The sequence below is a fragment of the Lissotriton helveticus genome, chromosome 7 (genome assembly GCF_964261635.1).
Source record: "Lissotriton helveticus chromosome 7, aLisHel1.1, whole genome shotgun sequence".
Classification (NCBI taxonomy): Eukaryota; Metazoa; Chordata; class Amphibia; order Caudata; family Salamandridae; genus Lissotriton; species Lissotriton helveticus.
This window is the reverse complement of record NC_136068.1, coordinates 1,304,358,876-1,304,375,316: the sequence shown is the minus strand read 5'-3', so window position 1 is coordinate 1,304,375,316 and position 16,441 is coordinate 1,304,358,876. Positions and strand designations below refer to the sequence as shown.

General features: G+C 42.8%; 1 protein-coding gene across 2 annotated transcripts in view; it reads left to right on the top strand.

The window, feature by feature from the left end:
* Nucleotides 1-16,441, top strand: part of PRPSAP1 (phosphoribosyl pyrophosphate synthetase associated protein 1) — a 302,806-nt gene that overhangs the window by 217,791 nt on the left and 68,574 nt on the right. The window contains exon 8 of one of the 2 annotated variants that reach the window (XM_078654586.1): nt 14,110-14,148. The exons of the other annotated variant lie outside the window; for it this stretch is intronic. Within the exon in view, the coding sequence (XP_078510712.1) occupies nt 14,110-14,148 (39 nt within the window). The remainder of the gene's footprint in view (nt 1-14,109; nt 14,149-16,441) is intronic. 2 annotated transcript variants of the gene reach the window in all.

Here is a 16,441-nt window from a genome sequence, read left to right as displayed (position 1 = left end):
TTCGATATCCCGTTTGTTCAAGGCAAAATTGTCTTCTGATATAGAAGAACTAAACATTAAGGTGCGCATGTGCCAGTGTTATAAAACCTTCACACAAATTATATTTATAACCCTGCTTCAATTATGCCTACCAATTGACTAGAGGTAGAGAGAACAAGGATGCGATTCTATAAGTTAATAAGTGATCTCACCTGAAAAATTGAACTTACGGCACTGCACCGTCCGGTTCTGATGTGTCTTAGTGATATTTGTGGTAATTGGGCGAGCGTGTCAATCACTATGAAAACGCTAAGATCAAAAAGACATGAATGAATAAAATTTATATAGAAGGCAAGAGGGGGGAAAAAACGTTTGTATTGTCCTTACTACAGGAACAATGTAGTTAATAAAATTCAAACATTATCCTAGCGGAGAGCATGACGGACAATATCACACCAATGTATTATGTTCACAAACCAGGGTGAACGAGGATGATGCTGCTCTCAAAGGAAGCACAAAGAATTTGGAGATGGACGATCGTAAACAATCTTTCATTGATGGTTGAACACAGAAGAGATCAATCAGTTGACCAGGTGTTATATGGATACTCCGAAGTAGGAGATTGACTCCAGACCAATATTTCACAAACTATGGATCACAACCTGTTTTTTGACAGGTTGGGGAAAGACCGAGCAATAAATAAAAATGCCTTTAGATTCTGTGTTTATCCTGCCGCACTTGCCTGAAATACAGAGGTCAATTGTCAGACGGTCTTCTGACAAATTGCTTATTCTTTTAACATGAGTTTGCCATTTATTTCTCTTCTCTTACTGTAAAGTAAATGAGGTTGTTAAAGTGATTTATGTGACGATCTTGCTGGAGTACTGATCTGATGTTCTTTTTTTGCAACACAACAACATGTAAATACCTGTAAAAAAAGTATATGCATTCAGCAGTTAGGAAAGCAAAAATGAACCACATTTATTTGTATTTCTGAAGTGTGCTGTAAACAGAGATTTTATTGGGGTCAAAACAAATCGGGGCACTTTACTTGGTAATGCACAAATAATAAATATTCAAAGAAACACACAATTGTTTGTGCGCTGATTAGTTTTATAAGCAAAATTGTATGTATGTGCAAAGTTAGTGACCAATTCAGTGGAGAATGTGTTGTTTATAAATGACAGTGTGCTGCTACACACTACCTTAGTTACATTAAAAAATGGCCCCTCCTCATCTCCATTAAAGGTAGGTGGCTTGCAAACATTTGTCGTTCTAGAAGTGGGTTGTAGTTCTAAAACGTTTGTGAACTCCAGACAATTGAGATGAATACTTCAAAGATGAAGAAAACCAGACTGGGACATGTTTGCAGCAGATCAATATTGCATATGTAGAAAGTTTGCAAGCAGATGCTTTTGCCCAGGAACTCAAGGCAATACATTTTCAATAACTTGGACAGGTCAAGTTTGTGTTTGCATTCCCTCCAGTACCATTAATTGCCAGGGTAATCTGCAAGATGAGGGAAGAGAGTTGCAAGGTGATTTTTAATATCGCCAGTGTGGCCGGGCCAATGCTGGTATCCAGAATTTGTGTGTGTTGTGGGTAGAAAAGCCGGTGAGGTCCAAATCTGATGTCCAGCTACTCTCATAGACCAAGGAACAAATGCTTCACAGCCTACAGTCACTTAACCTAACAGCATGGGTCATCAGGATTTATAGTTCTGGCATTTAAGCATTTCAGAGAAATGTAGAGAAGTTCTAAGAAAGGCCAGAACTCCGTCGGCAATCAAAATATACAATCTGAAACAGAGATTTTTGTTCTATGGGCACATAGGAAAGGTTTGGATCTAATTAATGTGAAACCACATTAAACTGTTCCTTATCTTTTGCTTCTAGCTGACTCAGGTTTGTTTTTTGTGTCAGTGAAGGTGTACCCAGAAGCGATTTCAGATTTCTCAGATCACCAAACCAAGTGTCAATATATTCTCAGAGTGATAAAGGAATTTATGATAGGATTATTCAGAACATTTCCACCAGCTTAAAAAATAGTGCCAGAATGGAAGTTAAATATTGTCTTGGCAGCTTTGATGTAGGTGCCATTTGAACCAATACATAGAGCAGCATTAAGGCATTTGACATAGAAAACTATCTTCTTATTAGCAATCACATCCGCAAGGCGAGCTGGTGAGAGTCAGACTTTGTTATACCTTGAATATCTTGATTATTTTAAAGGATACGATTACAATGATGACAAACCTAAAATGTATTGTACCTCTAATGTTTCATTTGCGGCAAAAGGTTACCATACCTAGATTTTTTGTAATTGTAGGAACAGCAACTGAAAAGACATTGAATCCATTAGACATTTTGCTCCCCTACATATCTAAAATCGCTGAAAATGTTGTGAATAAACAATTGGTGAAACATATCCACTCAAACAATTTTCTACATCCTACACAATCAAGTTTCAGAGCATCCTTGTCAACTGAATCCGCTCTCCTCTTTGCAACAGAGACTATCCGGAGACGGGTGGATGCCGGTCAGACGGTGGCCTTGGTCCTGTTGGACCGAAGTGTCGCCTTCGACACAGTATCCCATAAACTACTTCTTCAGCACCTATAGGTGTGCCTGCAAGATGGGATAGCACTACAGTGGATGTGGTCCTTCTTGGAAGATCGTAGTTTCCAAATTGTACAGCACCCTCATCGATCAAAAATCCTGACACTCTGTCAAGGGGTCCCACAGGGATCTATCCTGAGTCCCACCATTTTTAACCTGTATATTGATGCGCTGGCTGAGATTATGGACAACTACAAGATCTCTATGGTGTCATATGCTGACAACACACAGTTTGTGGTGACCCTGGCGCAAGACTCTGGTGAGTCAGCGTTAGATTTTTTCTCCTGTCTCAATGACCTGGCCTAATGGATGTCTAACAACTGCCTTAAATTGAATGGTGGCAAGACAGAGGTCATGATCGTCAGGAAATCCCCCTCCATCTGGGGTGCAGCTTGGTGGCCCCAGACACTGGGGCCTGTGCCTGAGCCCAAGACAGAGGTAAATAACCTGGGAGTGTGGCTCTATTCTAAACTCTCGTTTGAGTCTCAAACTGGAAAGGTGGCAGGGAGATGCTTTAGCACCCTTAAGATGCTAAAAAAAACCTTAGTCATCCTTCCCGTATCAGCAAGGAAAACCATAGTCCACACTTTGGTGACCTCGCAACTTGACTACGGAAATGTCTTCTATCTGGGTGCGCCAAAAGACTGTCTGAAAGGCCACCAACTAAGTCAAAATGCAGTGACACGCCTTGGTCTTAATCTACCTAGCCTTGCCTCGATGACGAAAGCCCTTGATTCCCTTCATTGATTGCCAATTGGGAAGAGAATTATTTTCAAAGCCATGTGTTTCTGTCATAGGAGCATACAGGGGAAAGGCCCCAGCTACCTGCACAACTTTCTCACATTGCACAATCCTAGCCGACAGTTAAGATTGACAGGAGCGCATTTACTCAAGATTCCTAGGATAAGAAAGGCAAGGACGGGCGTTCGCTCATTTGGCTACCTAGCGGCCAAAAACTGGAACACACTCCCGTTCTGGTTACGCGCAGAGAAATCTGAACCTACCTTTCGTAGAGGCCTGAAAACCTGGCTATACAAACTCTAGTCCGGGATCTTCCCACTCCTGCTGACGTGCTTCTAGCCCGGGGACACACCTTTTGGGGGAGCCAGGCGCTCTATAAATGAACTAGTATTATTATTAATATGGGTCTTAAGTTGTATTTGCATGCAACAAAGAAAATAAGTAAAACTGATCAATTCTTTGTAGCACTTGCATTGGGAAGTAAAGGGAATGCAGTGTCCAAGCGAACAATTGCAAGATGGATTGTAGCATGCATTACTACATCCCATGCTACAATGAAAAGGCCATTGGCAAGAAAAGTAAAAGCACATTTAACAAGAGCAGTGGCAAGAAATGCAGCTTTTTTGCAGGAATTTAATTGAATACATTTACAAAGCTGTGACGTGGAAAACGAGACATGCTTTTGAGAAGCATTTTTGTATCTGCATGCATGCAAGCAAAGAGGTTGCAATGGGACAGGCGTTTCTCTGGCATCTGTTTGTTTAAGGTAAGCCTCATTCCTGCCTTTCATATAATGTCAGATGGTACTGTTAGTTTGGATTCAAACATGCTTATCTATGGAAGTTCCAGTGTTGGAGAAGGAAATAAGTTACTTAGTTGTGACTCCAGTTCTCCGGCATTGTTATCTTTCATAGTTTTGCATTGTTATCTTTCATAGTTTTGCATGCGGCTCACTCACCTCCCATGAATGAATGAATGAATATAAGCTTTGTAAAGCTCAAACGTAGCCCTGGGGCATCAAGGCGCAGCGGAGAGAGATCCACGTCAGAGATGTCCATAGTTATCAGGGCTTACAGGTTAGGACAGGTAAAAAACCAGGTCTTTAAGGCCTTATGAAACAAGGAGTGAATTTCCAAAGTGGAAATTGGGGAAGGAAGGGAGTTCCACAGATTAGCTCCGGTCAGTGAAAAGACCTACCCCACCCCCCTCCTCAACCCCCAATCTAGCTTTCCTAATCCTGGGAACAGTTACCCGGTTCTTGCTGGCAGATCTCAACTCCTTGCCGGGGGATATCTCCGAAACATTTTATTAATGCCTTCTGGCCCGATATTGTGGACCGCTTTGTGAACCAGGCATAAGGCTTTAAACACAATTCTTCTCCCCAAAGGGAGTCAGTGCAGGCTTCTGATGGTGGCTGAAACAGAGTGGGATTTAGAGAGCCCCTTACAAGCTTAGCAGCGGCATTCTGCACAAGTTGAAGTTGGTGTAAAAGCCCCTTATTTATCCCTACATAAAGGGCATTGCAGTAGTCTAATCTAGACAACATAAGGGCCACCACTGCCTGTTTCCATGCGGGTAGGAAGAAAAAACAGAAGATCTTTCTGAGAATCTGTATCATCCCAAAACCGGTAGAGACAGTTCTATTTATTTGTGGGCCCAGGGAAAAGGAAGAGTCAAAGGATGATGCCTAGATGTTTGGCACTAAGGTAAGGGGGGATCCAAGCGTGTCAGGCCACCAAGCCTCCTACCAGATGTCCTTCTTGTCTCCAAAAATGAGGACCTCTGTTTTATCCCCATTGAGTCTTGGGTAGTTCTCGACCATCCATGAAGCCACCGCCCGCATGCAGTTTTTAGGATAACACTTCTAGGCCAAAGGACCTTACCACTCTGGCAAGCGGGTCTACATAAATATAAAAAAGAGTAGGACTCAATGAGGATCCCTGGGGAACTCAACAGAACGATTGCTGAGGGGCAGAAAGAAATTGGCCCATCTTGACTCTTTGTGAGCGGTTCAAGAGGAAAGATGAAAGCAGATTGAGTGCAGAACCCTATTTCCCGGAGTCTCCCGACCAATCTAAGAGGTGAAATTGTATCGAAGGCTTTCGAATTTAAGAGGTAAAGAACTTACGATTTGGAAAATCTGACAGTTGGACGCTTTAGTCAAAGGAACAGCTGGGTGTGGTTGATACTGATTGGCTAGAGTTTATTTTATATATATTGTGTATAGGAAGGGAAAGGTTTCTTTGATGTTAATGAGTATATATAAATACTGCTTTTTGTAAAGTTACAGAGGGTTCCCAGTCTGACGACTGGGAATAATACAAGCATGTGAATATATGAAAGAGAGCAATGCTTATGTTACAGGTAAGTAACTTATTTTCTTGTGGTTTCAGATTAGATTACATTAAAATGATTTTGTCCTACTTTGTGGAGGGGGGGGCGACGTGAGGGGGGGCAATAAGAGGGAAGGGGAGCCTGAACACTGATATCCAGTATGTGAACGTTTGAGAGTGTGAAGGTTTCAGCATTTTACAATGGAGCAAATCACTTCCAAAAAGTCTAGGTAAAATGTTCCCAGTATTTAGGCAGTAGGATATATAGATCAGGTGTTATGTCCTTCTCAGCGCTAAATTTGAGGACCTAGGAAGAGAGCCTGCTGCCTTATGTTTCTAAATAGAAAAGAAAAGAGATCATCATAGGCTTTAAAAGAGTTCAAATAACATCCTGCACCTTTGATTCCAAGCACTCTACTGGATTTTACCTTGCTGCATGTCCTTTTTTCAGGCCTATATATCTTTTTAATCAAGTCTTCTTAGGACTTACAGTTTTTTTTGTTCACTTTACGTGTGTGGTGCTAGTAATCATTTAAAGATGTTTTGCCTTTTTTATCTCCAGGTGTCAGTGGCACATCACCATTGCATACCACTCGACATTGCAACACCACTCTGTGTCACAGAGATCGAAGTGGATGTTTTCTTTGTCAAGCTATTCACTTGATCTCACACCTAATGAAAGGTTAAGACTCTTTCCACACAAAGAGAAGTTTTTGTGTTTTGCAAGACATCTGCATTTTATAATTCCAGCAGAAGACCTTTTGCTGGAACATCTGCAACCTCTTAATTTGCCACCTACTGCTCTGTCAAGGGTTCGGCTAGTGGCAAGACATCCTTATCTCCTATACGGAAGACACCCAGTACACCTAGGTACTCTCCTACGGTAGAGACACCGCAAGAGCTGGTTTTACTGTCCTATGCCTTGGATTTTGGTCACACTTTTCGTAAACGTTGGTGCAGGTAGTTCTACTTGATCTCCATTAGTGTACTACCGTTCTGATGACATCATCCCTTTTCTGGCATGGTAATTCAGGGGCCAGCAAGTTGAGCACCCCTCTAGAAACACCATAACCTATTATTTCTATCATCATGGAGTTCTACAACCAAGGGCTTCATCAAGACATTTGTTTCCTCTTTCGCCAGGTCTGTTGAATATACTAGAGGAGAAATTGTTCACATGGTAAAATCAGCCACTCCACGGTTATTAAAGAAATCCAGGCCTCCGCAACAAGATCACTTTTTTTCCAGCCGAAATCCCAAACCAGATTCCCCTATTGTGCCTGCAGTTTGCAGAAAGCACTCTTCAGCAGCAGAAACGTAAGCATTACAGGACAGTGAGAGTAAGCAAATGTCAAAAAGATTTATTGAGCAGCTGCAGCCATACATAAATCAGCAAGCACAACAGCTTTCTTGGACTGATATTACAAAGAACTATGGGACAGTCTTCAAAAGTTTGCAGAAACCTTATATCACATCCACCGTCATGTCTTTGAAGAAGTAATTAAGTAAGCCATTTGTTAAGGTTGACTTCTGCCAATCAGGTTATCAGCACCATGATAGATTCAGCAGAGCTAGCTGCCACTGGCAATTGCAATGGGATAACTTAATGGTGCCCTTCTTGGCTACATCTCACCTCTTTAAAGCAAGGCACACATTTCAGTACATGAAATCTACTGTTTATAGGACTGCCTAGTTAGGTCATGACAGAAGAAGAGATACAGCGACTGAAGACCAAGACTCTACACAGCAATTTTGGCAGGGAGATGGCAGGTATTACTGTGATCAGGTGATTCAAATGCCTCTTTGGCCCTCTCAACTGCAACAGCACCAGCAGGGCCAAAGGTACCCTTACCATTGAAGACTGACACAAGGCATGAGACATCTCATTATCAACCCTCCAGCTCAGTTGAGCGACCATCTCAAACAGTAAATGATGACTTCTTTAATCCATACCCCTTTCAGCTCCCTCAACCCTGCCACCAAACCCCTCTCCCCCCCCCCCCCCAAACCCCCACCCCCGGCCATCAAGTGGGGAGGTTAAATATGTGCTGCAGGCCTACTTGGTGCAAATGTTCACATTCCTGCTGCAAATAAAAACACAGAAAATATATACACTTCGTAGTAGGTAATTTACATGTTGAATGCACAGTTCTACCTTTTGGTTTAAAGTCTACCTTTCAGAGTTTCTGCAAGTGCATAGCAGTAGTGGCAGCGCACTTCCATCAACAAACTATTCATCTATCCGCATCTTGCCGGCTGGTTAAAGCAATTGATCCATAGAAGGAGATTGAGTACAACAATCCAGATGTTGCACTGATGGGTATACAGGTAGACTTTCAAAAATCATTGACTCCCCTGGCTAGACAAATTACACTAGACACAGCACTACCAAAAGTTTTTGTTTCGATTAAGCCCAGCAACCCAGTGCCTGGATACCGTCATGGGTGAAAAGCTGTGCTCCGCAAGTACTGATTGATGGATTGGCGAATAGTGCATGGTGAAATCCACGAAAAGTGTCATTTTGTCTTCAAGACTGTCAAACCAGTAGCTCATCAAATGTCTTTACTGGACTTCCTAGTATTCTACATCTTTATTGTCCCAAATCCAAAATTGCGTATGAGACCACTTCAACGATGTCTCGAAGGTCTGTGGTCTCAATGTGCAACATTCCGTCCATCACCTTGTGTGTTTTGCTGTTCGCCCTATGTGGGAAGGGTATGCCCAGGCGTGGGTCCTGTGCTTACTATGCCACTGGAGTCAAGCTATCCTGGCTGATGAATGCTGATAGCCAGAAACCGGTCCTAGGATGCTTGATTCCGGTCCAGGGAAGACATGGCTTGGCAGTTCGGGCTAGACTGTTTCCATGAGGCACAGGGTCAAGGATGATTTGCATATGGCCATGTCTGAACTGGGGTGGCGTGGTGAGCAAAATAACGATGGATTAAACCCAGATCTGTGACTGGGGTGAATGTTTTGCCAATGTGAAACATTCCGTCCATCACCTTGTGTGTTTTGCTCAATGGAAGGGCACCTGAGACCTAAAAACTCCAACTCTTGAGAGCTACAAAACAGTCGCATATTGGTAGTGCAAGAAGAGCAATCTCCAACAAATTGTTTATTTTGACCAAAATCCATTTGTGCAAGGAATAGTCCTAGATGCATCCCTACTTGGTTGCAGTGCCGATCTAGACAATATTTCACTGCAAGGCCTGTGGTCGGAAAGGGATATCACATCACCTATTTAGAGCTCAGAGCAGTTCAAGTAGCCCTCGAGGCTTTCCTACCATCTCTGGTGACAAATAACATTCTTATTCAAACAGTTTAATGACCATGCATTACTTTAAACGTAGGTGGAGGAAACCGGCTGACACACTTGTCTCCACTGGCTCACTTGTCTCCACTGGCTCAGCATATGTCGTTGTGGACTCTAGCTAGAAATTTAACATTAAAGGCAATCCATCTCCCAGAGGCCCAAAATAGGTATGCATATGTCCTCAGCAGGTTTTACAAAGTAAACAGCAAGTGGATTTGTAGACGTTTGTGTCCTTCATATTTTCACAAAATTGAGCTGGGCAACTTAAGATCTTTTCTCTTCTTGTCTAAATAGACAAATGCCCAAGACTTTGCATCCAGAAAGTGGGCAATACCCGTTTGACACATTGTTCAGTGGCATAACTATACTCCTTTTCCACCGATTCCACTGACCCCCCTCAAGTCATCTTGAACCTTTGGGACTCCCAAGCAGCAATGATCCTGACTGCTCCAGTGCTGGGTTCCAGATCTTCTGCAATAATTAAAACTACACAATAGGCTGCCATGCAAACCAAACCTTCTTACTGGACGCAGGGTCGTTTGTTCTCTCCAGCTTAATATCCTTGAATTTGGCTGCTGACATCAGACCATATGTCACCTAAATTTACTTCAGCCATGTAAGGACATTTTATGAAAGGTGAAAAGTTCATCCACAAGAGCCTTTTACTACTTAATGTAAATTGATACTTGTATAGCGCACTACTCACCCGCATGGGTCTCAAGGCGCTTGTACGAATACCGCTGTGGAACCCATCCTGGCTTTCCCTGTGAGGTGTCCACTCCTGGGCACCCCCAAGGTGGAGGCCAGGCATCCTTAGCGTTGTGGGATCCGTTGTGGAGATTAAGCAAGCTATTGCCCAGAGTTGCAGAGTGGGACTCCATGATTGGAATAGGCACCGAGGCGAGAATTATCAGGTCCGTGGAATTGAGCCCAAGACCCGCCGAGGCGGGGAATTGAACCCTGGTCCCGGGCTAGACCTCTGCATCAGGGTCTACCGCTCTAACCATTGAGCCACCCTTCAGGTGGTAAGATTTTGCTTGTGGTGTCAATAGAAAAATAACGATCCCATCACTTGCCAAAGGGGAAGTGATGGTACCCTATTTCTTATATTTGGCTCAAGCCAAGTTACAGTTCTCTTATGTCAAACTCCACTCTAGGATATCACAGCCTACAGGAAGGTCTTCTTCAGACATAGTTTTCTTAGGATTTAAGACTTTCTGTAAGGCCTAAAGAAGGTCTTTACTCCTATGACAGTCCCTTCACCTCCTTGGGAGCTTCTTATGGGCCCTCCTTCTGAGCCTAGCCAGAAGGCTACTTTGAAGCATTGATCCTGGAAAGCATCTTTTTAGAGACCATCATTTCGGCTTCTAGAGTTTGTGAGATACAAGGCCTTTCAGCTACTGCCGCTTATAAGATAGAAATCGCCCTTCACAAATTACTTCTTCAAAGATATATATAGCACATGATGCCTCCTGAAGGAAAACTTAAGACTCAGTTTTATTTTCTCTTCTGTGGAGGTGGTACAAATATCCACTCTACACCATGCAATACAGTGAATAACAAAATGACGATCAACAATTTATACAGTACAAAATAATTGTTGAAGCAGGCGCGCTTCTTTGTACAGTAACAAAGTTACAATATATTTAATACACGATGCATTAAAATCATGAGGACCGGGTCAAACAAATTGCACTATCTGCTGCCAAGTAAGGATCACCAAAATTTGTTGAACCTCTGATAGTGATCTGAGACAGACAGGGTACCACCCAATTGTTTTGTCCTCCTTGGTTTTTATTTAGCAGAATCTTATGAATATTTATAGTTGGTGATTGTGGTGGTCAAAATCCGTCGAGGTGTTGGTCTCCAGTGCAGGGGGCTGCGGTGCTCGTGACGAGCCCAGCTCGTCATGAGTCACAGTAGAGCTGTGCTCATGACGAGTTGGGCTCGTCACAGCCCCGCCCACTGATTAATTCTCCCGCACAGGCGGGGATTCAATCGCACGTGGGCGTGCCGCGGCAGTTATGACGAGCCCAGCTAGTCATGAGCACATCTCCTCTGTGCCTCATGAGCATGAAATGGGTTAAGATGCAATATGTAAAGTATTAGTGTACTACTTAAATTACAGTAACTCAATGAAAACACCACAAAAAAACTCCACGCAGGTTCAGAATAATCAAGTATTTATATGATTAAACAAGACCAAAACAACAAACATCCAATAAGTAGAAGTCGAAATACACATTTTTAAAGATTAAATGTGAGAACTGTGCTTAGAAGTTACAAGTGGTCAAAAGGGTACTTGGGGTCGAGAGGGACCGGTGCAAAGTCAACATTCGGGGTGACCGCGATCGAAGGCAGGCCAACTTCAGGACCCAGACAGGTCCTACTGAAGAAATGCTGTGGATGGAACTTTTGTCGATGTTTAGTCTACTGCGTTGTCGTCAAGCTACATAGTGAGGGTCCGGAATCGTTGTTGCCTCCGTTGAAGTGAATGTACAGCTTTGTCGTTTAACAGCCTCTGCTTTGCTTTAGAGCGGCGCAGGCTGTGGATTCTTAGTTGTCGAGCAGCCTCTGCGTCTGCATCAGAGGGCGATGAGGCGGAAATTGTCACACAGTCAAGGCAATGCATTGGTTTTTGTCGAAATCAGCTGCGGGCCCCACTTCTGAGGCCCAGGACTAGCGGAGGCACCGCAGGCAAGGGCAGTACTCGCAGATGAAAGAGTCTAGTAGCTCCAGCAGATTTGCAGGAAATCTTGTGTATCCCTAAGACTTTAGAAAACAGGAGGCAAGCCAGTCTGGGTTCAAGTTAGATGGGTCCAGTCATTGTCCTCAGCAGGGCAGAGATCAGCAGGAAGTAGGGTTGCTCAGCAAAACAGAGAAGCAGTTCCTCAAAACAGTCAATCACAGCAGAGTTCTTTATTCCAGCAGAGTTCTTCCCAGGTCCAGTACTGTACTGATTTGGTAGGATCTGAGATCTGGCACTTGTACCCAAAAGTGCCTTTGATGTAGGGTGTGACTTCAAAGGAGCTATCTGAAGTGCACAAGGATCTTTTTCAACCCAGTGTTGTCTGCCATGCTATCTGAAGGGGGAGTCAGTCTCTTTGGGTTAGGACAGGACACAGCCTATTCATAAGTCCGAGCCACCTCCACCTCCCTGCCCAGGAAGGCTATCAAAGTTGGAGATGAATGCAGATGAGCCCTCTGTCACACTCAGCCCTTCCTGTGTTTGTGGATGTCTAGAGGGAATGCACAAAGTATAGCGGTCACCCAGCCCAGGCGTATATTGGAGACAGCCTGCAGGCATTCACAGCTAAGTTAAGAGCAGAGAAATGTCTACTTTATAAAAGTGGCATTACTAAAATGGTAATGTCAAATCAAACTTTACTACTAAAGAGGAATTATCACCACCGTTGCAAAGAAATTATACATGGAGTATCTACTCCTTATCAGTCAGGAATTACAGCTTAAAAGGTGTTTTAAGGAATCCCCAATGCTAGCTTATGGAAGGAGTAGGCCTCGCAGCAGTAAATTGAATTTAGCTGTTTGACACTGCCAGGATATGTAAAAGCTAAAAGTGCAAGTACTGCCCTTTAGTTACACAGCGGACGGCCCTCAGGTTCACTTAGGGCCTACCTTAGGGGTGACTTGTGTGTAATAAAAAGGGGTTTCAAGGCTTGACAAGTGGTTGTAAATGTCTAAGTTGAGGTGGCAGTAAATTCTACACACAGGCCTTGCAATGGCAGGCCTGAGACAGGTTTGAAAGGCTACTGGCATGGTTGGCACAATCCGTGCTGCAGGCCCACCAGTAGCATTTAGATTACGGGCCCTGGGTAATTGGTATACCACTTTACAAGGGACTTATAAGTAATACAAATATGCCAATCGGGTATAAACCACGGTCACCATGTTTTAGGGCAAAGCACCCGCCCTTTATCACTGGTTAGCAGTGGTAAAGTGCTCAGAGTCCTAAGGCCAGAAAAACGATACAGCAAAAAAAACATGGAGGAAAGCAGGGAAAAAGGTGGGGGAAGACCACCCTAAGGATGACCAGTCCAACGCATGCTAAGAATAAATACCACAGACCTATCCCTTTATCAGATATTTGCAAGGCGGTCATTTGGAAGTCAGTCCACACTTCCACAGACACTACTATCTCAATTCTGATACTAGAGCTGACCTAGTGTAGGTCAAGCTGTTCTAGATAATCTTTCGTATAATGATTCATATAGATTAGACTCTATTCATGGCAACGTAAGGAAACTCATTTTATAATGCTATATCACCATGGGCAGCTATGAGGAATATTTTTAAAGGTAGCTGTTCTAACTTTTATGGCAATCTATCAAGATTCTTTTCGATGCAGAAGTGGTTAGCTGTAGTTCTGGTTCTTCGTAGTAGGCATCTTCGTTGAGTCATAAACATCCCCAACCGTCACCTACTTTCATATTGGCCATTAAGTGTAAACATTTGTATGTCCTGTTATCTTCTCCACATGCTTTTCAAAAAGAACTGAGACATCTATGAGTACGGCCAATCTTGGGATATGGAAGTCCCTGGACTCAGAAAGGGGCACGTGATATTTTAGCTCTTTTAATGCAAGCTTTATCGGTTTTTCTTCCCCTTTCTGTTTAGACATGTTAGGTAGCAGGGCCTTCTCCTAGGTGCTACAATACAGTGTTGAGAAGGAAAATCCCAATTTATTGATATATCATAAAGTCTAAACATTAAAAAAAAAATCACCGATTTGTAGCTTTTTTGCAGATGATTTGCTGCATTGCATTATGCTGAATCTTTCACCCTCTCACAGTTTCATGTATTTGGTATCCGTGATCCCGAGGTCCCTGCAAGTAGCGGACATTATTCCAACCTTTATGACTTCAGTGAAGATAGATGCCTGCGTTGCAGAACCATGACTTGGAGTAGCCATTTCCTCTTGACCAGCTGCTCATTTGATATCACAGGTAAGTAACATTCCATCTTTTAATGCAAGATTTCAATCCAAGGTTTTGCTGCTCATTTTGTGAATGCCTTATAGTCTCTTTGTATTGGTTCTCGTAATGTTTCTTGTTGCCTTTGCTTTACTTTGCATTATGCTTATGCGCTTTTTATGTTTTGCTACTAGGCAGGTATCGATCTCCGTATCCAGGCTTAGAGCTACCAAGTACGAACGCGTCTAACAAGCTTGTGCTTAGCCTCGTTTGCTTTTCTTGCATTTTGTGAGTTTCCTTTTTCCTCACCCACTTCCCCGCTCGGCTTTTACTGTGTGAATAGGTGGCATGAGGCATTGTGTTGCTTACTATTCATATTTCTTAGCTGATAGCCCATTAAAGCTTAAAAAAGGGGACTTCAACAAAATTGAAATATACGTGTATGAGACTCGTCAATAGATTTATTGACAAATTTTATTTCCATATACAGATTGAGTAATGCCAGCAAAGAGGCTAGTACGTTAGTGAAAGTACAAAGAAAGGGGATGCACGTATGATTTGAACCTACCCTGATGTGTGTGTATACCGAGGCAGCTCAAGTTAAAAGAGAAAAAGATTGTAATTATAATTTTCCAAAGAATCTTGTAAGATTGGGCTCCTTTGATAAGACAAGACTCTCCGTGATGTCTTATTCTACATTTGTGCTTTGTCATAGTACGGGATGTCCATTCACCATTTTTTGGGCAATAAGTGAGCATGTGCCCACAGTACAGAACAAACCGAGGCGAGAGGGTACGCTTCATCAAACTTGTTGCCTACGCACATTTTTATTAACATAACCATCCGATGCACATTAATGCTGTAAGGGATCAAATGCACTTTTTACGGTTGGCTGTAGAACCATTTTCTTTTTGTGGACCAGTGTGCCTTGCACAGCAAGGTTGGGGGTGTGCATACATACCCTGCTTGAGCTTCAGAGTGTGCAGTGTTCAGCCATCCTTTATGTTTACTAAGGTCTCAGCAGAACTTCTATGTTGTTCCCTTTGCATTTTGTCCCCCTCCCTTTTTCTCCACCTCTTTTCAACCTTTGATCGCTCATTGAGTGACCAGAGTGCTGCTGAATCTAGTTAACTTTCTACCTGCTCACAGTTCTGACTCACAAATGCTCTAAAGAGGGCCCCTCTGCACTCACTATCCAGTGGTATTCCTAATAGGCTTGTGTGTGAAATGAAACTGCTACTGCACATCTCTCATTCTTGATACCATTGTATGATGAGTCTGGTCCACGTGAGGTACCCATACGGAAATACAGGTACTCCTAGCTGCTGCTTCGCTCTGAGCTTGCATATATTGAGTGTTGGGGGTTGAGTTAATAGGAGATGAAGCTGCTTTGAGAGGCAGCCAGATGAAAGATTGAGAAAGGGTGACTTGAGGGGGATATGTAGAGAGACAAATGGCAAGGTGAACAGAAATAATCTTTCCCTCTTTCTTTTTTTAATGCGCCCAGAACAAGGCACTGATTATATGAAAAGGCTGCTGTTTGGACAAGAGAAAATTACATCACTTTATACTTTAAGATAAAGAGCAAGAATGAACACTTACCTGCGCAATCGGTGGCAGCAGGCTTTACACTAATATGGCACTTGCTGCAAGTGTACTATCCCTTCAAACACACACAGTCTCGCAAAACACATCTGCATGCTGAAAATTCAAATAAACCCCGTATGGAAAAAACAAGACCATGAGTCAGTGCAGAGTGTGTTCATTTTCACGGGTTTCATTACAGCACCTCTTAGTCTCCCAATCTTTTAGTGGATTTTGAACAATTTTATCCAGCCTGGGAAGTTATTCACATGCTCAAATGAAAATCTTCAGAGCAACTCTGTTTGTGTATTACATGTTGTTCCACACACACCATTCACCTACACCATTCACAGACTCTCTTACCAAGTGTTGCTCTGGACCTCTCCCATTCTTCCATTTAAAATGACCCTGTAGCACCCTGAGAACTGCTGGTGCCTCCTGGTAACTCACCACGCCCCAGCTGTTTGGCACCTGAGGTGAATCTACTTACTCTTTTAAAGAGAAATCGTTTTTAATTATTATACAGAAAAACCAACGCACATTATGAATACTGAAGCGGATGCATTAAAACCTGTAGAGAAAAAGAAGAAAAATGTATGTAAGCCTCGTTTCAGACATTATCCGTAGCTCTGTTCTGTTAACACCATAATTCTGAGTATAAGAGAAGCAAAAGACATGAACCAGAAGTGTTTATTGGTCTGTATTTTCTGCTTTAAAAGTACTCTACAAATTCAAAACAAGAACTACATCATTCAATCCCATGTTGTTATCATCTCCTTCACCATTTGCGCTCTTCCACATTGCTTATCGCCGAGGTAAGAACAAAAACGAAAAGACAGATGGATTTTGAGTATTGTGAAAATTGACAGTGAATTGAGGATCAAGACTCCACCTACATCTATCTACAAGAGCTAGACAGTTCCATCTGGGCAGCTCATTCAA